Raw genomic sequence first — 24908 nt, 5'->3', positions numbered from 1 at the left:
GATGCGAAATTAAATTAGCTTCAAAAATCAGAAACTATGAAAAAAGATTGGGCCAATTACAAGCCTTCAGCTCATGAACTGAGAACTAGGCAGATGAGATTGATTTGGATCCGAAATGGACTGCATTTGGACCTGGCTGTGGACTAAGAACAGCTATGGATTGCCCAACAGACCCTGTGGATCAAAATGTTCATGAGCTAATTTTGAGTCCAACATAGCTCACACAGGTAGTGAGGAGTAAACCCTTTCACTTCTCATGTGATAAATGCCATCTAAAGGTGCTGCGGAAAGATCTCAAGAAGGTGGAAGCAGAGTGAGTGTGTGCCATACGTTATACACATGATGGAGATTGCATGGTGTTGATATCGTATTAAGCAGAGAACGAAGGCTAATTTGAGTAGAACTGCTATTTATTTTCATGATTTCGGCACCTCACATATGCAAGAGGGCTGGTTACGAACTACATAATATACTTGGATTTTATTAAAATCATGATTTCTGTACTTAAAATATAAAAAAATATCTATGATTCTAAAAATAAAATAAATAATCTTATTTGTCCTAACATCGTTAATTGTATCGATGAAAAACACAATACATGATATCACTTGTTAGATCAACATAAAAATAATGAATAAAAAGATAATTTTAACATCCTTTTGTTTTAGCATGTGAGATGTTAACATTATCTTATTACTAATAAATTTATTAAAAATAAAAAAATAATTAAAATTATTCAATATGTGATGTCATATATTATATTTTTCGTCAATACAGTTAACAACGTTAGAGTAAATGAGTTTATTTGTTTCATTTTCAGAATTATACAAAGACCGCATAGTCCAAATACAAAGGGTAATATGTAATTCGCGCTTTATTTCCACCCAGCTCATTAACAATGATCATGAACAAGAAGCTAGGAAAATTTTGTTTGAACTCAGGAGTTAAATCAGACAGAACTATAATCACAATGGCAGGAAAATGGACTGCAACAAAAAGAACAAAAAAAAACTGAGGTAAATCTTACATCAAGGGACACAAGTGTAACACAGCAAGAATTTGGATCATACAGACCTTTCATAAATCTTTGATGGAATGGAGCTGTAAGAACAAACTTTGTTAGCCTGTATTGAGTCATTTGAAGGTATTCCCATTCAGTTGCTTCTGTTCTGCAAACCTGCAGTTTTCCTTGCATTTATTCATATAAGCATCAACTAGTAATGAAAGTAATCAACTGCAGATCACCATGCTATCGCAAGTTATCGATAAACTCCATTGACCTGATGCTGTGAAGTGCAAAACAATATTGATTTACCATTTTACTCAAAAGCTAAGAATTCTGCTGTCCGACAAGCATTTGATGTATTCACAGAGCTCTAAACTGGCAGATCTATCTTACCTGGTTCATTATTCAAATCAAAAGCATAGCACTGCTTATTTTCATGCCAAACTCTTTTTCAGAGATAATATACAGCAGCTATTTGTCGCCGATTTGCTCATTGAGCTTGCATGAGATAACACAATGTAAAAGGCTGATCCAATTCAAGATCTATACAATCTTGAACAATGAGCAGATTTATATAACGAGAAACCAAGAAGCACAAGCAAATCAGAAAGATACAGATCTGTTTCAGTTTGCAGATGTCGCATGTCAGTCACTAGTAGGAAGCAGATGGTTAACCCAAGATTTAGGTTTCCTTTTTGAAGGCCAACCTCAAGATCAAATTTGTTCAAGAAACATATCATCTGGATTCATGCTTCCTATTTTGATGAAAAAAGAAAACTAGAGTTACAATCCCACGATACCTCACAGGAAAGGTCATGAACCTGCAGATGACTGCTTCTTGTGTTTCATGAGCTTTTCTGGAAATTTCTCAGTCTTGATGTTCATTCTATTCCTGCAATGATCACCTACAGACTCCTCTTGGGCACTGCACATCTGTGACTTGATCGTAAATCCAAACCTCTTTGGGACACTACTCCACCTGCTGTTCCCGTGGCCCAACTTCTCAATCTCCTGTCTCATGCTCATGCACTCCTTTTCAAGCTCCGACACTCTCATCCTCATGTTATCCATTCCTTCCTTCAATACATGGTTTTCCCTCACGGTGCTTGCCCACCCACCAGCATCACCTGAACCCACCAGTCCACCCCTCAAGGGCCGTGATCCATCAAGGTTGTCAGAAACAAGCAAGCAACCAGCGATTGAGGTCCTAAGTTGAAGTTGCTCAAAGAAAAGCACTTGAACCACTAATCGTAATGGGAGCCTCTCATTCTGTGCAGCATGAGTGCAGGCTTCTAGGGAGAGCTTCTGGCAGTCCATCAGCCGGCAGAGCTGTTCTCTGTCAGCTTCAGTGAGCCATGGGTGTGCCTGTAATATGTATAATGAGTAATAAATATATCAGCAACATTTCGACAGGATAATGACAAATTTGATTGAAAACTTGAACACTTAATATGTATCAAACTGCATATATATTGAGATTCTATAATAGAAATAGAACATTCATTTCAATTATTTGACAGCAAGTTGTTGAAGGTTACAAGACAAAATATGATAATCTTGTGAGAAAAAGAAGCACAAGTTTGTGCTGGTGGAGATCCATATTACAATCATGATATTTGATGCAATGTGCTTGAATAAATACCTTTAAATAGATGTCAATAGCACGATATAGTCCATCATCCAGTGGCCGTGCATAATCAGGTACTGCACCAGCCAGATTTTGGAACTTTGGAAGCTTTAAGTTGACATCTGGTGCAATCTCTGCTAGATACCCATCGATTAGCTTGGCAGCAGTAGTAACAGGTTCCAGAGAAGGTGAACCAGTTATTTGCTCATCATCAACCATATTAGGGGATGCACAATCAGCAGCTTGAACCATGGCTAAGAAGTGCTCAAGAATTTGTTGTACACAGTCAACATTGTACAGTGTCTCCATAGAATATGAAAAGTTTGGCAACAGAAGATCCTCCAAAGTGGCCTGGTCTAGCTGCAGCCCGATTCTTTTCTCCAGGTCAGAAATGCATGATGGTTTCACTTGCAGAATCATGCCAGTGCGAAGAAGACCGAACAAGACATTAGTTGATATCATACCCTTTTGTAAAGGTAACATGCTTGCAATCTCTTCAAGAAGCTGTCTCTGTTCTTCTTCAGATGGTGCAGCTGTCAGAGCTACAGATGGCATACAGTGATGCCTACTAATACCAGGCAGATACCTTTTGGCATAGAACGTCATGGAGCCTGCTATTACTTCTTGTCTGATACCTCGAGATTCCATGACCGAGATCAGCTTCTTATACAAGGGAAGACTCAATGAAGAGACGTCTTCATACCACCAATCAGAACTACAATTTCGTGGTCTGGCTCCTGTGCTGATTCCATTCCACAAAACACTCCCACCAGGGCTGTGCATTGTGCCATGCTCCACCATTGGCCAACCAAACAGATTGGGATCTGTACAAGCTTTAACAGCTAGAGAATCAAGGCATCTCTTAATGATCTGAAGATTTTCAGCATGTGGGAGAAGATTGTTGCACATCACGAGTGCTTTTATCGAATCTTTCCAGCTACGAATGACGACTTGGTTGATAAAGATCTCTGTCTGAGTGATCAAATTGCCTTCTGCTATTTCCTCTGTCATTTGAAGATGCTCAGCAGCACAGTGTAGGCAAACCACATTCGATGCAGTGAGTTCAAACTTCACACCATAACAGAATCTAGCCACTAGTTCAAATGCTTTAGACCCACCAGGAAGATCATCCAACTTCACTACACAACCCTCTTGTTCATCAGAGATCTCCTCAATAAGCTTTTCCAGGAGAGCACTCTTTGACAAAAGAGGGAACTGCAAGAAGAACATCAAACATAATTCATGAATAATAGAATTCAGATACTTCTGGAAAATTTCAGCACACGTTCTTAGATAAAGTCCCAGTTGATCTGAAAGAACCCAAAGAAAGTCAAATTGGCCTAAACAATGGGTAGGAGAAAAGCAGACCATAAAAGAATTAATAAATCTACAATTCTCACACAATTTACCCTCTTCAATAGTGAAGAAACAATTGATAACATACTGTCACTGGAGAAGCAACTTGGTTGTCCAGCTCAGGCTGCAAGATTTCAATTTGTCTGGTTTATTTGTCTTTTTATATTAACCTTATAAATAAACAAACCAGATAGTAAAAAAGGACTCATTTAATTTTACATTTTTGTACTTGAGAAATAAGAGACAACAAAAGTTTCTTTGACACAAATGACAGCAATGTTGTACGATGCTAGGAGCTTGACATTTTTTGTTCCGTCATGAAAGAGAATGTTGAAGCTTAAAACAGTCTCACCCAAAAAGAATTTTGCAAATGAGCCTAGAATTCAGAGCCTTATCTAATAAGACAGTAGCAAAACCATAAAAATATCAACTAATTATTGCATTAAATAGATATCTATATAAAATTGTTAAAGAAAAGGGCAGCCCAATGCATGCGTACCATCGATGCAAAGTTTATGGAGGGTCAATATACAGCCTACCACCTATAATTAGAAAGATTGCTTTCATGTCTTGAGCCCTGGTCATTTATGTCAAATGGAGCAATTTTTTACCATGGTGCCGAGGGCCATCCTCTTGATGCAAGTACGATGTTGTTTAAGTAAATAACTAAATCACCTCACCTTATTGAACATGTTAACATTGAATTAAATAGATTGCTTGGTATAAGTACAGTCACATTCAATTTAATGACTAATCACCTCACCTTATGAAGATGGAAGGCCATCTCTCCAACTTCAATGATAATATCGCTTGGAAGCCCAGTTGTGCAAAACCTGAAAAAATTCATAAGTTAACCAGTGATCCACATGCAACTACAATACTTTCTATTTCTAAGTTATTTAGTAACATTTTATGAAACAAGAAGTTGCAGAGTTCAAAGGACCAAGAAATCTCAGTTTGGAAAGCCATATAAAGCTGCAGCATTTAATTAGTTACAGGTTCTAAGTGATTGCCTATGGCCAGATCTACTTGTGCCGATAATCATAAGCTTGGGTAAGGCATTGTTAAACACTAAAACAAACGTGTAAAACCTAAAAAGAGACGTAAGTCAACAATTTGCGGTATGTGCATCCATGGAAAGCAATTCCCCTATAATGCTTTTTTATTTTTCCTCCTTTGAAATAGTCCATATGACGAATGAATATTAAGCAGGAGGTTTAAGATTGAAGAAAAGAACAAAATTCAAGTTCACCATGATATATGGATAAACTTAGACATGAAATGAATAAGATTATATCTCAGTGCACCTTAATATAATTAAATGTATTGACTACCATGAATGTTTTTAATAGAAATCCACTGTGTAAAACTTATAAGACAACTGAAATTAATTTGAGGCTCTTACATAACACTCGGTGTATGTCACCAAAGTTGACTGACAAGTATGGTTTACACTCTTACGTTTGTCAGCTATTTCAAGTTGTGTATATAGGATGGCTTTCAAGTGTTTAGCTTTGAAAAATAATCTGACACTGGGACTTTCTACAAATGAAACATGGGAACATTTATTGTAACCTGTAGCTCTACTTCCAGTCACAGATATGCATATGCTTAGTAGATATCTTGATTGTTTAGATTATAAATTTACAAAGACAATCGAAATTGTGCAGCACTCTGTATTAGTTGTTAGATTTGACTCTAAATGAAGTTATTTATACAATCACACAAGCACCTTGCTATATTGGATGAAGGATAAAGGTGTGTCTCGAAGTCCCTGAGAGTTCAAAATGTTCTTACATATAGAAACAAAATGGAGAGTAATGGCTAATAATTATGCACTGAAAATGGCAAAAGGCCTATAAAACTTCACATTAAGCAGGGCAAGTAGTAAAATTCTAAGGTCTTGAAAATAAGATTGGACTAGATATCCATAGGCTGGATTTACAGATTTTATTATTTGATCATTAAAGAGAAAAAAAAAGTGAGTTATAGAACCTATAGACTTTCATCTGAATGAGTAATGATTTCTCCTAGCAAGTTGATGATAAACAAAGAAACATAATTTATTCAAGCCAACCTAAACTGTAAGGACACTCACGAAGAGGCTTCAGAGTTCAGAAGCATTTTTATATGCTGAGTAGATCTTAGCAATTGTTTGAAATTATTGCAAGCTATAGCAAATGCTTCTTCCACCTAGCAATTGTATTAAACACCCGAAAATACATGATATAACAAGTGATTGAGCAATTGTGGTGCCTATATTTCAGGTTTCTAATTTCTAGGATCACAGATCAGAATGCCAGAAAATAAAAGTCCTTGATAAGCAGTCCTTTAAGAGGGAACATTAACATCAAAAATAGCCTTTTTATCTGCTATTCCCATTGCCATTGTTGTGGAAGCAATGAACTAGAAAACTGCATATAAAATGGAAATTGTTCATGTTCTAAAAACTAAGAGCTCTCAAGATGTTTAACCAAAAGATTCTTATCTATTGTTTGTCTCAAATTCTCTGGCTCTATGTTTTGTTATAGCAGGATAAAGGTTTCAGTTTGATTTTGGTCAATATCAAGACTTAGCATATGCTGGCTGGTCAAAGCATATTTCATAATATGTTGTAACTTTGCTGCCACAAGATCATATCAGTATTGGGCCCAAAAGAAACCAGTGAGGGATGCTTTGAATTAATATCGAGGGACAGACCAATTTACCACTGCAGAATATAAGAGAAAAAATGAAAAGGAACATAATTGAGCCAGAAAGAGTACTATGTGCATTCCAAAAGAATGAAAAAAAACAAAGAATAAAGATACCAACAAGAAACAATAAAGAAAAGAAACAGAATTTAGTTCATTACAACAAGAGTGAGAAAAAGAGAGGCAGGGAGAGATAATGTCATGCTTGCCGCCACCCATATTTTACTGGTCTCTAGCTGGGCAGAGGTCTAATGGTGGTCAAAATTAAGACAAATCACCAAGATATAAGTGAAACCATGGTATGCAGTACCGAATGGTACCGCCCAGTACGGGTGGTACGTTCCCGTCCAACGGCATACCAGTACGCGGACCGCCCGGTACCGCTACAGTGCTTACACTATTATACTGTAGCAGTGCTACAGTGATACAATAATGAAAAAATATATAAAATTATTCGGTACACCAGGGTGTACCGCTTAGTACGCCCTGGTGTACCGCTCGGTACACCGGTACCGTACCATATCGAGCCAACCTCGAAACACCGGTATGGTACGGTACGGTATTGCATACTTTGAGTGAAACAATCATTTTCCCAATTTTGAAATCATTGGGATCAGAGTGGATTGGCAACAAAGACAATTCTATTCACAAGAGAGATCATCAGAATAAGAGAGATCACTTGATGCAGGTGTCATTTTGTTTTCTTTAAAATAATTTTGTTAACTGGCGATAGTGATAAATCTACACACAATCTGCTAAGATTGTCCAAAAAGGAAGTACAATAATGAATCAGAAAAAGGAAAGATAAAGTATCTCGTGCTTGATTGAACATCATAGCAGAGAAGGAAGTCAATCTCAATTCAAAATCATGAAAATGAAGAAAATTATAGAAATAAAATTTTAAATTCTTTCTTTTATCATAATGAAAGATAGATGATTGATCCAAATCATGATAAGCATTGAAAATTGAAGGGCTGACCCAAATCAAATCTGGATTTATTTTTAGATTCACTTTTTTCTATTACCTGTAATATCTGAGTTGTCATATATTCTAAAAAGTGGGTTATTTTTCTCTCTTTACTTATCCTATGATGTATGGAGTTGTGAAGATAAATAAAAGGTCTTCTCCAGTGTCTGAAATGCATGAAAGTGCTAGGACTTCATCATTAAAATGTGAGTTGTGAGCCCTTCATCCTTAGGGGTCAAACCTTAGGCTAGAATGAGTCTAGTATAAGTCAAATCCTTGAGCTAGAATGAGTCTAGTATAAGTCAATCTTTTTTGTTCCAGATCATCTAATATCTTCTCACCTCCCTCTCACAATTATCAAATCCTAGGGAAAATTATTTTTTTTCCAGGAGCTCCTTCATGCTATCATCATGCATCAAATTTGGCAATAGATTTTCTAGTTCAAGATGTCCTATCATTGAGACCAAACAAAAGGTGATCATACAATCCTGACAAGGATCTCCAAATGCTACACCATGCTGTTGTCCTGCATCATCATTCCAAAAAGGAGGATCTTCACCAAATCAAAACTAGCTTCAAGTGAAATTCCACTGTTCCACTACTGTTTGAATTCAAAGTTTCGGCTAGTTTGCTACAGAAACTCCACTATTTTGATAAAACAGGCTGATCTATGAACGATCAAGGCAATATCAGTATGTACTAGACAATCAGCCAGAGCCATTAGCAAAAGAATAGTCCTTGGCTGACTGGATAACAGGCATACAAGCTTGCAGCCTAACTTAGCGCTACAGATTTGCTAAACATCAACTGCTTCATTGATTATTATGTGTGGGAATATTTATTTTAGCAAAAAGAATACAGAAGTATATTTTTTTATACATATGAATTCTTTTTTGGTCAATTTCCCAGGGAAAGCCCCAGGTTAAAGGCTTTTTCCAGATGGCAGCCCCATTTCCATAATGCCCAAATAGAGCTAACACTCATCAAAATAATAAAATCACCCTTGCTGATAGCTAAGAATCTTAAATTTTTAAATTTCCATTGAAACCTGACTAAACCGACCAAATTGGTTCAGTACTAAACCAAACCAGTTACAGTATTTTATTTTTAGTTCAGTAACTAAAAACACAATAATCTGACTGAATTAGCTCGAATACTCAACAGTCTTAATTATCAGCCTTGTTATACATTTTTAGATTTCATAAAGTGGTTTGTTTGAGAGATTTTAAATGATTTTGGATGAAAATTAATGATGTTTTGACATATTTCAAAATAAAGGATGACATATTTTGACTTTTTTTAGGTCAGTGTATTTTGAAAATTTTCACAATATTTGTTGTCATTTATTGGGAAGAATAATAAAAAAAAGGCATGGTTTTCTTAGTTATAATTATTTTGAATGTACTTATAGTATTTTTAATCACTGAATCAAAACATTATAGCTCTATTCAATTTTAATTAGTTCAAATTCCCATAAACCTTTATCATCAAAAACACTGCAATTGATATTTCATAAATTGATTTATATGAGCATTTTTGAATGATTTTGTATGAAAAATAAGAAGGTTTAAGTATATTTCAAAACAAAGAATGACAAATCCTGGATTTTTTTTCCGCTTAGCCTTAAATTTATCTCTACAAAACTTGAAAAATGTTAAAATATTTGTATTCATTTGTTGTGAAAAATAACGATAAAAAGAAGTTAGACATTACCCACTTATATTTTTTTAAAATGAACTTATTGTATTTTTGGTTATTGAACCAAAATAATTGCAGTACTATTTTAGAACATTTTAATTGAGCTTCAGTTATTTAAAATAACCACCAACCATAATTATCATGTTTATTATAGGATTTTAAGTTTATAAAATGATTTATTTCAGAATTTATTTTGTTTTGGATGCAACCTAACAATGTTCTGCTATATTTCAAACTAAAGGATCACAAATTCTATTTTGTTTTCGCGTAGCCTTAAATTTATATCTATGTAATTTGAAAAACCTTATAATATTTTTAATTATTTATTATGAAGTAGAAAATAAAAAAGATGAGACATGACTTAGTTATAATATTTTTGAATGAACTTACAATGGTTCATTGAACCAAAATAGTGTAACTCTGCTGTAAAATATTATAACCAAGTTACAATTAATTTAAATCCCACTACCCATAATCATCAACTTTATTAATCGTTTTGAGGTATTATAAATAATTTATATAATAATTTGAGTGGTTTTAGATGAAAATTATGAAAAATTTTCAAAATTTTTCCCACTTGGTCTTAAATTTAGGTCTATGTATTCTGAAAAATCTTATAATATCTGTGATCATTTACTGTGAAAGAATGTTGATAAAAAGAGTGAAACGTTACCACCTTACAGTGTCTTTTAAGTGAACTACAGTGTTTTGGTTTACCTCTATATAAAAGCATTGTAACCAATCTGGTCTAGCGCTACACCAGTTTGGCCAAAAATCTATTCCAGCCCAATTGGTTCGGTAGGAACGTCAAGGTACTCTCTTTCGGAATTATGGAAAAACCCAAAACATATGTTTTTTCTCAGAAAATTGATCTTCTTTTTGTTTATTTTATTTAACAAAGAATAGTTATTGATAGGAAGCAAGGACTTGGTACTTTTACCTTCCTCAATATTTGATTATAGTATCTGTCTGTCTCTCTTCCAAGTTAGGCCTAGTTGAGAACATGATCCTTTGCTTTTCCAATGCTTTCATGATCATTATGCATTGTATCTTTATATGTTTTTCTTCTTTTTATCGAGACTATAAGTTCATTGTGGTGCTAGGGATCTCTTGCTATGTTCGCACCTCTCAAATATAGAAGATCACAATCATATCCAAACACTACATTTGTGGGAGCCTCTTACAGTAAACTGCACTTTTAATAATTCAAATATATTCTTCTAATGAAACCCTATAGACACACTTTAATTTCTAAACTCATTATTCAGTCCCTCAAGAAATTGCTCCTGCAATTATAAAGCTAATTTTCTGTGGATGTTGATTTCCCTCAATCTTTGTTACTTGAAAAAAACCAAGAAAATATGATACACTGTGTTGGCTATCTTTGACACTGCATGGCAGAGACAAAAGGGGAACAAAGGTAACTGAACTAATGAGATGACTGATTTTAGGTTTGATTTGAAGTACTACTAAGACAAACAACCAGACAGTTGAGTTATAATCTAATTATTAATAATTAAACTCCTTGGTTCTTCTGTTTACCTCCTTTCAACTTTCACACAAGGAACCACAGATACCGAGCCACCAGCCATTATTGCCAAAGCCTTTAAAATGCCGGTTCCACTTATCCATTTGTAGAGACTAAATGTTTTGGTTTTGACATTTGAGGAGCATTATGACATTGAGGTTGACATGTATGCTATAAAATTCATTGTATTCCATGATGAGGCAACAAGTCAAACAAACTTGCAGAAATTAATCAAGTCAGTCTCCACAAATAAGAATAGAATTAGTTGAAAAGGAAACCTCAATAGTCTATTGCAATTTTCACCTATTTCTTAATAAGGCATTTTAGTATCATCTCAAATGTAGTAAAATGAACAGCCTGTTCTGGAAGCTGTAACTTTCAGTAGTAACTAAGAACTTGAAGATTTAGGAGGTTGTATATGTATACCAGTTTCAGATACATGATGATCGTATCAATTACATTACCAGTATTCATCCAATCAATTAGTAAAAGAAAGCCAAGGCGCAAATAGAACACAAATCATATGTCATCTCAGACTGATATTAGGCACAAGAACATTCAGAACCTAGAAAAAAGCCAGGTGTACGAGAACAGAGTGAAGCATACCAGGCTTGTCCTTGTCGATGAAAGGCATCGGCTTTTGATCCCAGCTTCTTACAGGCCATTCCAAAGAAAGCTTAAATGGAATGGTCAGAACAAAGAACCTCAACAGAACCTGGAAAGTTACACAGTGCACACCGTGATCCTAAGAAATCAACTACCAGGCTAAAAATATTTAGTCATAAGCCCTTCTCCATCAATTTGTTCCCCACAGAAGCACACAACTGAGAAAACAGCTGTGACTCTATTTCACAACCAAAATCCCCACAAGTCCATAACACACCCAAATCCCCAAAGGCCAGAATAATTTGGAGTATGACCATGCTCAAGAAATAAAAACCTGAGAAGCCACACAAGGTTGCACATACAGTGATCACTCAAGAAACTAATCTTCAGAAGAGCTCCAAGCACAAAGAACAGGTTCTACTGAGATGAAACTCACTCAACATTCAAACATTTTAGGACATTCCAACATATTAAAGCACCGACACCAAACCCGCAAATGATAGAAAAGCATACAAACAACCTCAAGCCAGCAGCAATTCTAGGCCACATACCTCACAAAACCAGACCTAACCCACCAAAGAAAAAGAACAGAAAGAGTACCACTAGTACCACCAGTTAAACAACCTCATAAGCAGAAGAACCAACCAAAAAAAAAACCAAAACTTTAGGACAATGTAGCACTCAACAAATCCCTCAACAAGATAAATCCACCCACCACCTCCCAACCAAGGAAACCCAAAATAGCAGGAGAGAATGGAATGTCTCACTCCACTCCAAAAGAGCAGTTTCTATTCTGCCTTTTGCCCTGCTGGCTGCCCTCTTCCAAAATCCAAACTACAACATGTTGAGCTGGATGGGACCAGCCAATGCATGCATTACACACCTGTCAAAAAGACATAAAAGAAGGAGAAAGCAGCAACTGAACAAAAGTGAGTACTCAAGGACACTAGTCCAAAACAGCCTTAAAAGCAGTGTGGGGATTCTGACCTACCATTGGAACTAAATGAGCATTGAAACTTTTGGGTCCCCGTGCATAGAGATTCCCTGAGAAAAAGTGGTAGCACTGAATGATTCTTCTTGCGACTTCAAACTTCTTTTTTCAAGCTGGCATGGAAATGGAAGCCGTAACGTGCACGACTGATGCCCAAGTAAGATGATGAAGCAGTTGGTCTGGTGGTGGTGGTAGTGGTGGTGGTGGTGGTGGCTGTGGAGACTATAGTATTGGTCAACACAAGTGAAAGATTTCGAGGCACTATATGCCTTGCGGCATTTCTGATCCACTCCTTGCCATTGCCAACATGTGCTGTTCATGTTTATGGTGTCCCATCTCATGAATGTGGATGCCAACTGAACCATGAAAAATTGGTGTGGTAGTCAAATTAAGGCAGAAATGGAACTAAGAATCTCAAAATTCTGCAGGCAAAAGCTTTAAATGCAATCAATGCTTTTTTACCAAGAGTGGGACCCCATTAATTAAGAAAGAAGGATAAAATATTGATGAAAAATATCATTCAATCAGAAATGGAGTGTCTGCATATTTCTATCCATTCATAGTTTGGAAACAGCATCTTCTGACATACAATTTCCTTTATATCATATATGTATGTATGTATGTATCCTGCCAAATATTGATTGACCAACCCATCCAAAACAGTATCTTTCATTTGTGTCTCCCCATTTTTTCATTAGAATGAAGTGTTGACTCATTCCTGCATTATCTCTGACTCATTCTGTCTCCCCATTCTTGTAATTCAGTTTATGTTTCCAATTATGTGACAGTGAGATGTGGAAAGGGGCAAGAGAGGCAAGAAATAACCTGAATATGGTGGCAACAACAGTTCCATGCCAAATCCCAGACTATATGTTATTATTTCTAATTTAGAAAAGAAAACACTAGAGAACCTGCAGATTTGCCAGAAAATTGATTCTACAATTCTGAATACTAATTGAAGAAGAGCCAAGGAAACATTCTTGTTATGGTTTGGACCATTGCAACTTGCCTCTGTCTCAACTTCAAATCTAGAGAGTAATGGGATTAACAGACAATATACTGATGGAAGGAACACTACATATGTAGCTCCATAGTTGATTGGTAGACATTTGAATCCATCACACATCATAATGACTGGGCAGGAGGAACAAAGGTATCTTGACATTTCTCCAAACATTTTCTTTTGGCACAAATTCCATTTCCATCAGGAATCAACATGACATGAATCATTTACAGGAACCTTTGAATTATAACAAGCTCTAAGGCATCATGTTTTCTTTGAATCATGATCTCACATACTGGCCATTTTCTCAAGTAGCTGGACTTTGAATGGTGATGCAGGACTGCTTATTATAATTTGGTCAAATCGGAAGTTCGACAACTAAGACTTGCATAACGGAACCTGTACAGAGAACATTAGACAAGCAAATACACAATATATATATGATGTCATTTTTTCCACAGTACAATCTCGTGAACAAATGGTGACTGACTCGAGGATATGTGTTCATCTTGCTTACAGTCGAGCATCTGCACATTCGTCAAAATCCAAGCAGCAATTTTTATTTCGCTCTGAAATTTCAGCTCTCCAAACACCCCACTTGCTCTTCCGTTAGCAAATAAATCAACGATTGTTTAATGCGATGACAATGCCATGGCTAAACAGCTTCCAAGGTTTGTAGTGAACCGAGCAAGATTTCCAAGGGTCACCATCATTGTGAAATTATGCAAAACATGACAAGCATAACCATATATCCTACAAAATAACTGTAAAACCAAGAAAACAGCATATCCGGTAGAGTTGTATCTGGAAAACCAGTTCAAGAGCCGAGACAATTCCCCCTCAAACTTGGACCATCTGCACAAAACGGTTGTTGATTACTATAAGATACAATTATGATAAAACATGATAAAATAGTATAATATATATAGTATTGGAATTTATTTTCATAGACTAATGACTTCATATTAGTTCTTTTTTACAGTCACAACATTTATTTTCCTATCACTTCAAATAATTAGGGTATTAGCCAACCCTATGCCTTCAGAAAGCTTCAAAGGTTTCTTTCATTTCATCATATCAATAACTGCAATGCATGTGATCTAAGACAGACTTCCCTAATCAAATACCACCTTTATTTCAACACTGTTCAAATATTCTTTGCTTATAAATACACACCCCAATTGAATTAAAATTAGAGGTGACAAAGATGCTGTGTCATCCAAAGGTTTTCTTTACCCAAGTGCAAACCTAACCCAAAGACCCTGTGTGGCTTCCTTCGGTGGAGCACCTTCAATGTAATATATAAAAAAAAATACTATATGAAGAACTGATTGCTTGAACACGTTCTCAGAAAGTAAAAGTTAGGTGGTTAAAGCAAAGAGAGGCATCAGGAATTTTCTATGATCATCCTTAATTTATGAGGTAGTTGTTAGGTCAGCAATGCTTTGGAAATAAAAGTACTCAGCCATTAGAAAACATGCACCAGTGCAGCTAAGATGAGAATGTCTAAGTCCACATGTACAAATGTTATCATCTGCAAACAAACGAGTATAAACCAGATAGAGAATAAAAAGAGAAAAATAATATGGATATGTCCAAAGGAGACCTATGGAAATCATGATTAAATAAGGTGGATTGATTAAAATTAGAAATAATAACGAGATTTGAATGCTCTTAATTTAACTAGAGATTTAAACCTACACAAAGCTCAATGGTGGAAGAAAAACATATGCAAGTGATCCCAAGAAATTGGCACATAACGTCCCATTGTAGTCTATGCTAGTGTTAAGACATGGATATGAAAAGTAGTTAACATTTGCACATGGTCCATTGATATAAAAAGTTCAATAATCCAAAGCAAATTTTATTACTTAAACTTTACTATAAAACCAAGTTATCGGTGCCAACTCTATATTTTAGACTATACAAAAGCTTTCAGCATACAATGAGGTAGCAAGAAAATAGGAAAAATCCTCTCCAATTTACAAATATGGAGCCATAATAGTATAAAGAAGTTGAAGCTTGAAGTTCAGTTTCGAACATCATGTAGAAAAATGGAAACAGAATTAAAAAGAAAGAAAATCACTGAGGCCAAAAATATAGAAATAGGTCCAAATCATTCCAACTTTAATTGCTGAACCAGATTCATCACTCCAACTAATCTTTAAACGTCTCACCTGCAGGTCACACTCACAACCACCTAGCAACATGAGACCTATGCATGACCAAATGGCACCACTACATGAGAATCCAACACATTTGTCCAATTAGAAAGAGCACTAAATAAAGCAAAATCATTTTGTCTCTATAAACATTGTGTCAGACTCTAAATGGTTCCTCACTTAAAGGGCTATCTAATTTACCTTCATGATCTATGAGTAACTAAGCAAAGAACTGCTTCCCGGTAGAAAAAAAACAAAGATTCTAAATCTGTCAAGGAGAGAGCAGGAAGACCCATTTCCACTTGGAAATAACCACCCAAGCTATCTCATATAAACAAATAGATAAATAGATGAATTTATCTATTTGAGCTTTCCAAACCATGAAAAGATGAATTTTTAGCAACATTCTAATTAAGGCTTCAAATCAAAGCTGAGATAATCTATATTAGGGGGTATGGTTCAAGAACATTAGAAGTCACACAGAATAGCGACCTAAGCAGAAGCAGCTCAAAACGGGATTTAAAACCACGATTTAGATGGCAACTATCTTTGATACGTTATGACACTTAAAAATGAGATGGCTTAATTGCGGAAAACCTAGAATGATTCCTAGCTATATAACATTGCGAAAATAGTCATCCAACATTGCAACAAGTTTCAGAGTCATTCGTCTCACACAGTCCAAAACCATGAATCAAACATCCTTCACCAAACCTACAAAACCGATGCATCTAATATCTTGTAGAATCTGATGACATTGAAGATTATCACAATATATTTACAGATATGACACAAAACCATCAATTCAAGTCCTTAGATTCCACAGCTTCTCAACCTCTGAAACAAGATGAGTAACATGTACCAAGGAAAAATGGGATGCACATTATATTTATAATAAAAATTCTGATGGGGTGATTTGGGAAAACTGGATATTTCTTCAATCTTCAAGCTTAATATGATTTCAAGTACAAGCAAATGTCATGTGCTTGAGATACAGAAATCATGAAGTTAGGGTTCCTAAGAGACAAAACCTGATGTTTCATTTGTTCAGAACCAATCTAGATGCAGATATCATTGACAAAAAAATTTCTAAAGCGAGAAGCAAATTAGTAGATCCATCTATTATACATCCTATGTCAATCCAACATCTGAAATGTTTTACCACATTTCTTTCTGAAAAATAAAAATACAAGTATGGTGGATGATGCCAGGATGTAACTTAACCATGAAATATAGTTCCAAGAAAAATGGCATAGAAAATTTGTAAAATGTTGATGAAGATGAGAATATTATAACAAGAAGCCATGTATTAAATGCAATTCAAGAGGCTGGATAAGTTTTTTCGTCAACGTACTCCAAATAAAGTTCTCCAGAAATAAAAAAGCCCCTAAATTTCTCTATGGAATACAGAATAGTTCATAGACAACAAATTGAATCATTCTAAATGTTGTGAGCACACATGTATATCCGTAATGTCTACCAAAGGGAAAAGAGAAACAAAAAGTTGTATAGAATGCACAACTATGAAAGATAGTTTTGATCAATCATTTGAAACAAAAGCTTAACAACTGCACAACAATTCTTACTTGACAAAAGGTATACGGATGTAGTAAAAGTGATACTTATGGCCAAAAAGGGTTTACCAGGTTAGATTATTTCTGCTTTTCATAGTCAACATTGCTGCCTCTGCAAAAGCCTGTGCTGCTTCTGCATCAGCTTCTGCAGCCTCTGCCTCTCTTGCTGCTTCTTCAGCTTTCACCATGGCTGCTTCTGCCTCAGCAACGGCTTGTGCAGCAGCAGATGCAGCCTCCTGTGAAGTCATATTTCTCATCCGTGCTAATTCAGCATCTACGTGACATCTTAAGACAGGTCTAAAATCATCGCTCATTATTCTGTAATGCTCATTTTGTCTACCCTCATGAAGCAAAAGTTTAGATGTTTTCCCATTTAAAAAAGCTGAAGTTGGTGCAATCCTATAATTGTGCTTCACCTAAAAGGACAAAAGCAAGAAAGACAAAAGTTTTAATCAACCATTTAAACAAAAAGATGATTATCTGCATGGTACAATCTGTCACTTGGAAAGCACCATCCTGAAGGGACACTACTGATTTACGAATTTTCAGCAGTCCACTGAAGCAATAACAATAATCATGTGATACTTATAGAAAATACAAAAAACCAGTAATCAGTAAAGTTTCTCCTTAAAATAATTTACTGTGACAGAATATAAGTCCACAACTGTTATAGGACGAGTATGTAGAAAGATTCTTCCCTAAGTTCAGATTCTATACTACAAAGTGCAAAGTACACTAAAACCTGTAGTTGTTCACAACAATGACTAAAATCAAGCCATAATGTCCTAATAAAAATATTATGCCATAATCAAGCCATAATGGAACCTGTAGTCGTTAATTGGAAAAATAAAAATAAAATATATATGTGATATTGCTTCATAGAACATACATCAAGACAGCAATGCCAACAGAGGCCTGCTATGGGAAAAGGAACCGTCAGATACATCAAACATGTTCATGTGCAGCTTGCTAGCCACTGGACCACCATCATTCACCAAGATATAATGTAGAAAATCACTGAACAAATTGTGCATAATGAAAAATACTTGTAGCATCAATCAAAAACTTCTGGGGTAATTTAGCAAGTTCTTAGCACCCCGTCCAAAACATACCACAAAAGGGAAAACAAATTAAGGTAAACTATTAAGGAAAAAAAATCATTTTCAGAGATAAACCGGTAGTTTTAAAGTAATCATATTAAAATTAGAAAGAAAAATCAAAGCTGTCATCAGCTTTAATATTCACATATGTAATCTCGATCCCATGACTGGCTTTCTTAGAAGAGAAATTTATACTGACCAAAGTAACGAAGATAGCCAAGTAATTATTTTCCAAGTCCTCTCAACTGGTTTTAGCACTTTGAAGGCATACACAAATTAAGGTAAACTATTAAGGAAAAAAATCATGTTCAGAGATAAACCAGTAGTTTTTAAAGTAATCATATTAAAATTAGAAAGAAAAATTAAAGACGCCATCTGCATTAATATTCACAAATGTAACCTCAATCCCATGACTGGCTTTCTTAGAAGAGAAATTCATACTGACCAAAGTAACGAAGCTAGTTGATTAATTATTTTCCAAGTCCTCTCAACTGGTTTTAGCACTTTGAAGGCATGCACATATAAACTAATAAGAATCAATGATTTTTGTACCGCCTGATACAATATGAAATGGGCAAATACATATCGATCTGCCCGATGATCGGTACGTGGACTAGCCCAGTTAGTCCAAAGGAAGTGCCCTTGTATCACACTATCACTCAATACAATCGAAACTCGATGACACCAACCTATACTGGTGAGTAACAATTGCATTTCGACCGTACCAGTTAATTATGTCAAATCAAGGGGGTTGAAGGGTACCAACAGTCAAATTGACTGCTGGACCCCTAGTTCCCGTCATTCAATAGCCCCTCCCTCCCTTATTTCACTCCTCCTCACTCACTCATGCTCCCTCTCTTTCTCAGTCACTTAGTCTTTCTAGTTCTCTTAAACAATTAAACATCCTACTCAATTATTTAGAGCTCATCCAAACTTGAAAAGATTCAATTGTAGGAATTCAGGAACATGATTTGATAGAAATTCTTATTTATGCTCTTTCTACATTTTAATTATTATTAGACATAATCAGATGCTTATTATTTTAAAATTATAAATACTTAGGATTGATTAGCATATTTCTCTTAATATTAGGCTCCAATAGTTCCATTATCATATTTTTAGGCCCAAATTGAGACTAATTTTGTCTAATCACAGTTAGTTAATGGCAATTAGTGGCTCTCTCTCAAGTTTAGGTACAATTAGGGCCATTAGCTTATTTTTAGACCAAAATCGGGGTAATTATGCCTAATCATAGCATGTTAATGGCGACTGGTGTATCTCTATTAATAATCTTAATTGGGTTCATTATCTACATTTTAGGCCCAAATTGAGGATAATTAAGCCTAATCACAGCTTGCTAAGGGTGATTAGTGTGTTTCTCTTAAATGTAAACACAATTAAGGCCATTAGTTAACTTTTACTATTGATTTATGACTCATTCGCACTCTATTCTTATTAAATTATAATTGAAATAGTGTTAAATTAGCATAAAACCCCCTAAAAAGGGGTTTTTGCTTTTTTGGATTTTTTTTATCATTTTCTAACCATTTTTCCAAAGATAGATACATACCAGCATATCGACATACAATACACTAGTACCAATTGGTACATACCGAACCAGGCTGGGATTGGCATTGTCAGTCGGCACGCGAAGGTGATACATGACAAGAATCACAATTTTTCATTCAATAGCATGACAACATAAGGTGCCTATTTTCCAGAAATCAATTTGACAACCTTGCTAATGATGAATAAATTTAAATAGGGAAAGAAAAACTACTACCTTAATTAATCTCCCACTTGCAGTTAGCGCCTTCAGCTTAGCTGATAACAATGGAGTGAAATCTGAAGGAGGCCAATATTGATCCTACATGAAGCCAGATTGTTAATGGACCATTTCAACCTTTTAATAGCTGAACTAATTAAAAATAGGTTTTTAATTGTTCGAAAATAGAAAAAAAAATTAGTTAATTAAGCTTCATTAGATATTGCTAATGTTTTATAAAATTTTGATATTTTTTGAAAAAAATAGACCTGCGTTACACTATTTTTTTAATAGGTTTACAATTTTTTATTTATAATCCTAAAAATAGTGCAACTGGGAGGTCAAAACTTTTTTTGAATGGGCTTATAGATTTTTTGTATAACCCCTAAAAATAATATAAGCCCATTTGAAAACAATGTAACTCAAAGGTTAAAAAAAAATTATCTCAAAACTTCAGAAAAGCATCTATGATGAAATAAAAGTGATCTTGTGATCAAATTTATTCTAAATTTATCTTAAATTAGCCAAAACTAAGCAAATAAAAAATATTCAGCTTTTAAATTGGCTAAAAATAAAAAAATTACAAAAGATTTTTAAGTGCTTAATTAACTGAAAATAATCTTTTAAGGCTTTCTTAAAGGGACGTTTACAAGGTTTTATAAAACCTTTGACCAAAAAACCTTGAAATTTTAGCTTAAATTGGTCAAATAAATAAATAAATAAATAATTTTAACTTTTTAAGAGTCAAATTAACTGAAAATAGGTCTTTTAATAGCCCAAAAATAGGAAAATTGGCCAATTGAACCTTTGTTAGATAATACCAGTGTTGCACAGAAATTTTAATAACACCAATGTTCCAAAAATATTTTGATATTTTTGATAAAACTAAACCTGAGTTATATTATTTTTTGATGGAAATACACTGTTTCTATATATAACCTTAAAAATAATATAATCTCACCTCAGATGCCAAAAATTTATTTCAATCTGAATTTCAAAACTTCAAAAAATTTCTCCAATGAAATATAAGTGATTTTCTAGTCAAATATGTTCTAAACTAACATAAATTGTCCAAAATAGACAAAATAAAAAAAAATTTAGCATTTTAAGGATTGAATTTTCTGAAAATAAATAAAAATAGAAAAAGTGATCATTAAGGCTTTCGCAAGAGATTTTTAAGGTTTCATGAAACTTTTGATGGAAAAAACCTTGTAATTTCAGGTTAAATTGACCAAAAATAAAAAACTTTAATTTTCAAGTGCTTAATTAACTAAAAATAGATACTTTAAGGGCCCAAAATTTTTAAAAATGGTTATTACAGTATTTCATAAAATTTTGGCCAGAAAACTCTTAAATTGGAAAAAAAAATAAAAAATCAGCATTTAAAGAGCTGAATTATATGTAACTTAAGTCTCCAAAAAATATTTGTTTCTTAAAATTTCCGAAAAACCTTCTTTGATAATCTTCAATTAATTTTTGGCCAAAAGTGATTTTTAATTCACCTTGAATTTAAAATATAACTGAACTAACTTTTAAGACTGAAATCAGTAAAATGTCTATTTTAAAGACATAAAATAGAAAAAAAATGGTCATTTAAGTCTTTGTCAATTATTTCCAAAGTTTCATGTAAATTTGAGAATTCTTAAAATTGATATTTAATATTTATTGGTTTATTGAATGACTTTAAAAGTTATTTATTTATTTATAACAAACAAATAATATTATTATTTTTATCATTAATAATATGTATTTTAATATTTTTCATAGTTGTATCATTTTTATAATAATTTGTTTTTAATTTTAAGATTAGTTTTATAATTATTTTATATTTTATTAATAAAATAAAATTTATTAATATTATTTGATTTTATTGACTACTATCTATTTAGGTGACTGGTTCATTTGTATTTGGCTTAAAAGGGAGGAAAAGAAAGTAAAGACAAATGAGTGGTTGATGGCATTTTTGTCCAACTCAAAAGATAGGGGCTCTCTAGGAAAAAATGAAAAATAAGGACGCTGTGTGAGAAATAGTCAAAAGTAAAGTATGAGCTTTTCTAGGGAATTTACCCTAATTGCATTTATGTGTGTTGGATGACTGTTGAAAACGCAAGGTTCTATATGATGCATAACTTCCATAAGCTTACTAAGCTCCCAGTAATTATGAATCATGTATTCAGAATGGAATAACAACAAACTCACATATAAGCTATGGCCTGCCGAGAGATAAATTTTAGAAAAAAGGCTTACTATAAGTTTGTACCAGATCTTCTTTCGACTAAACTAATAGAAGAAATTCAACCTCTATATACATGGAAATAGTTGTCTTGTTAGACCCAGTGGGCTCCTTCAAGTTTGTTATAGCTTCCAATATCAGATTGTCTAGCCTACATAAACGAAAATGAAATCCAATAGAGAAGTCATAATCCAGTTAAAAGAAAAACTGTATATATCAGTAATAAAGGTCTTAACTAGAAACAGTAGCAAAGAACCAAGTTGTATTTCTAATAGAGCTCCAAAATATGTTTCATCACCATGAAATCAATCATGAAAACTTCATAATTTATACAGTTCCAACCGGACATAAAAGTCCCCTATTTTGCCTCAAAAGGTCACATTCTTTAAACCTGGAAGTCTTGGTACTATGGAAACAGATATAAGGAGAAGACCATATCATCAAGTATAGCATAGTTTGCAGTGTTTCCAGCCAGCAACTTTCATCAGTCTTGTGATGTGCTACTGTACTCTTTACTTCTAAACAATAATTTTCCATTTTTCAGTAGTGAGATAATGATTGTGGCAAAATAAAATTATTAAAAACATGTGAATTGCATGGTTCACATAGAAGGCCAATTGCTATCCTTAACTTTCAAACAAGAAATAGAGAAACACCAACCTTGAGAATGATCTCTTTTGACCAGTAACATGAAGATTTTCACTAGTCACAGCGAGAGGCTTGGCATCAAGTATTTGAGCATCAATATCTTCAGTTACTCTGTTGAAAGCCTTTGGGTTATAATCATGATTGGAATTTTGTCGGCTCCTTTTCAAGGCCAATCTGGCCTTCTCTCGTGATCCCCAACCATTTGCAGTCACACTCAAGTTCCGCCACTTATCCTGTCCATTTATGGATCAGATTTAAAAAAGTAAATCATAACTTCAGCACTAGCTCAGAAGTTGATTCAGATGGATATATACTATCTAGTGTTATTATGTGACAGGAGAACCTTCTTCAAAGTATTTTACAGTGAAAACATGAAGAAATTGTCTATAAAATTGGGCCAAGATCTAATTACACAATTTGTGAGAAAATTTACCTTGAGGTCCACATTTGACCTCAAACATAATATACTGCTAAATTCTGGATCCTTCAAAATTGTGCGCCATTTTCCAGCCCCATGCTTTAGAACTCCAGCTCTGAGAGCAGACTCCTCTTCTGCAGTCCATTTCTGCTTGGGGGCTCCCATCAACAAGAGAACAAAACCTTCTACAATAATATCTGATGGCACACTAGCCTGATATCCACACATGACAGTGGTTGTAAAAGTCACAACTTTAAAAACAAACAAAAAAGTAGCAAAATCTCAATCAAGTTCCACGACCAAATTGTACGATGCTTTATGAAGATCATGTGATATGCAAGGACAATAAAGATCAATTACAAAATGAGAAAAACAAGATCAACAGGACTTCATGAAATCCGTGTTGATCCTGATATCCGCAACACTCCACCACCAACATTAAGGAAACAAGAGAATACCTGCTTCAACAGAACACAATGGGGTATTACTCTTAACAAGTCTTGGGCCTAAGAGAAATTGAAATTTATTTTAAAAGAACAACATTAGTTGAGCCAACACAAACATATAGAGTCATTACTGTCCTTCTTTTAGCAGTTTAAGAAAGCCTTAAATTTCTGCAAAATATAACCACGTAGTGATAATATACATCTCTTAAAACAAGATAACCTTAGTTATCAGATAATCTAGAATGTGGCAGGTATTGCAAGTAAATTGGTTCAGAAACAGTAGACGAAGAAAAGAGGTGGTCAAAATGCCACATCAAGCCCAGGAGTCCATTTCTTCCAAGGAGAGCTCAAGAATAAACTATAATTCAAAAAGGTTTAAAGAAGGTAGGTTCGAGACCAATGGCAAAATGATCAGCTATTATTGAACCATAGCATGCCATCAGAGGCCCAATCCAAACACGGAAAAAGACCAATAATCCGAATCCTATCTAATAGGAGCAACCCACAAAAACCAACGACGAGCACAAATAATCCGGCAGAAAATGGCCCAATTAAATTGAAGCAGGATGAAACCTACCCGAAAGCCCTAATTCTCCAAAGTGCCAAAAATGAGGAACAAGACTCAGGTAACTCAACGGAAATCCAAATAATGAGAACAAAGCTTAGTTAAAAGAAGCGACGTGCAAAACAAATAATACAATGATAACTTCAAAGAAAAACACACCGTACGTGATTCAATATTCGATCAAAATGGAAGAATTAGGAGAGGGAGGTCAAAGGAGATCAACTGAGGAGCAGAGTACAACCTCCGGTGTTGGAAATTGGCCATGGAGGCGGCTCAGGTATTAATTGGCAGAAAAGATCGACGATAAAAGGAGGATTTTTGCCTTGACCCTATATTAAAGACTCTACACATTCGGATCCTCTTTGTGCATCTGAGAATACTCCCACTTCAAAGCAAGCAAATGCCACCGGTGGGGAAGACGAAGCCCAGCCATGAATAATTAACTAAATACCAAGTTTAACCAAACCCTAACCCAAATGGAGTCACATATTTCCCTTCAACACTATCCTGTGGGCTCTCCCT

At 34.6% G+C, this 24908-nt stretch overlaps 2 protein-coding genes across 4 annotated transcripts; both read right to left on the bottom strand.

The window, feature by feature from the left end:
* Positions 1-885: 885 nt before the first annotated feature.
* LOC135615611 (BTB/POZ domain-containing protein At1g30440-like) lies at positions 886-12754 on the bottom strand. The gene is made up of 5 exons (XM_065114382.1): positions 12473-12754; positions 11482-12364; positions 4753-4822; positions 2649-3848; positions 886-2371 (listed from the first exon to the last, which is right to left on the bottom strand). The coding sequence occupies exons 2-5, from the start codon at positions 11538-11540 to the stop codon at positions 1820-1822; spliced, it is 1881 nt and encodes a 626-aa protein (XP_064970454.1). The 5' UTR covers positions 11541-12364; positions 12473-12754; the 3' UTR covers positions 886-1819.
* Positions 12755-13845: 1091 nt separating this feature from the next.
* On the bottom strand, positions 13846-24908 carry LOC103989452 (single myb histone 6). 3 transcript variants are annotated; one of them, XM_009408295.3, is made up of 7 exons: positions 24546-24908; positions 23391-23588; positions 22970-23190; positions 22376-22460; positions 20095-20178; positions 17281-17627; positions 13846-14330 (listed from the first exon to the last, which is right to left on the bottom strand). In XM_009408295.3, coding segments are annotated over exons 2-7 (888 nt in total). In that variant the 5' UTR covers positions 23541-23588; positions 24546-24908; the 3' UTR covers positions 13846-14329. The 3 variants fall into 3 exon arrangements, with proteins under 3 accessions (XP_009406570.1, XP_009406569.2, XP_009406571.1); XM_009408294.3 differs by having other exon boundaries at positions 24551-24908; XM_009408296.3 differs by having other exon boundaries at positions 24628-24908.

The sequence above is a fragment of the Musa acuminata genome, chromosome BXJ2-6 (assembly GCF_036884655.1).
Source record: "Musa acuminata AAA Group cultivar baxijiao chromosome BXJ2-6, Cavendish_Baxijiao_AAA, whole genome shotgun sequence".
NCBI lineage: Eukaryota > Viridiplantae > Streptophyta > Magnoliopsida > Zingiberales > Musaceae > Musa > Musa acuminata.
The sequence above is the reverse complement of the archived record's forward strand: the minus strand, read 5'-3'. Positions and strand labels throughout refer to the sequence as shown.

Bases quoted from the DNA above. Each gene is read 5' to 3' on its own strand.
- LOC135615611 (XM_065114382.1), bottom strand. From the start codon at position 11,540: ATGGCCTGTAAGAAGCTGGGATCAAAAGCCGATGCCTTTCATCGACAA. The intron at 3,849-4,752 runs GTGAGGTGATTA...TTCTTCTTGCAG, and splicing joins TGGCCTTCCATCTTCATAAG to TTCCCTCTTTTGTCAAAGAG. The intron at 2,372-2,648 runs GTATTTATTCAA...TACATATTACAG, and splicing joins CTATTGACATCTATTTAAAG to GCACACCCATGGCTCACTGA.
- LOC103989452 (XM_009408295.3), bottom strand. From the start codon at position 23,540: ATGGGAGCCCCCAAGCAGAAATGGACTGCAGAAGAGGAGTCTGCTCTC. The intron at 23,191-23,390 runs GTAAATTTTCTC...ATAAATGGACAG, and splicing joins GGTCAAATGTGGACCTCAAG to GATAAGTGGCGGAACTTGAG. The intron at 20,179-22,375 runs GTTGAATTTCTT...GGCTTCATGTAG, and splicing joins CTATTTCCATGTATATAGAG to GATCAATATTGGCCTCCTTC.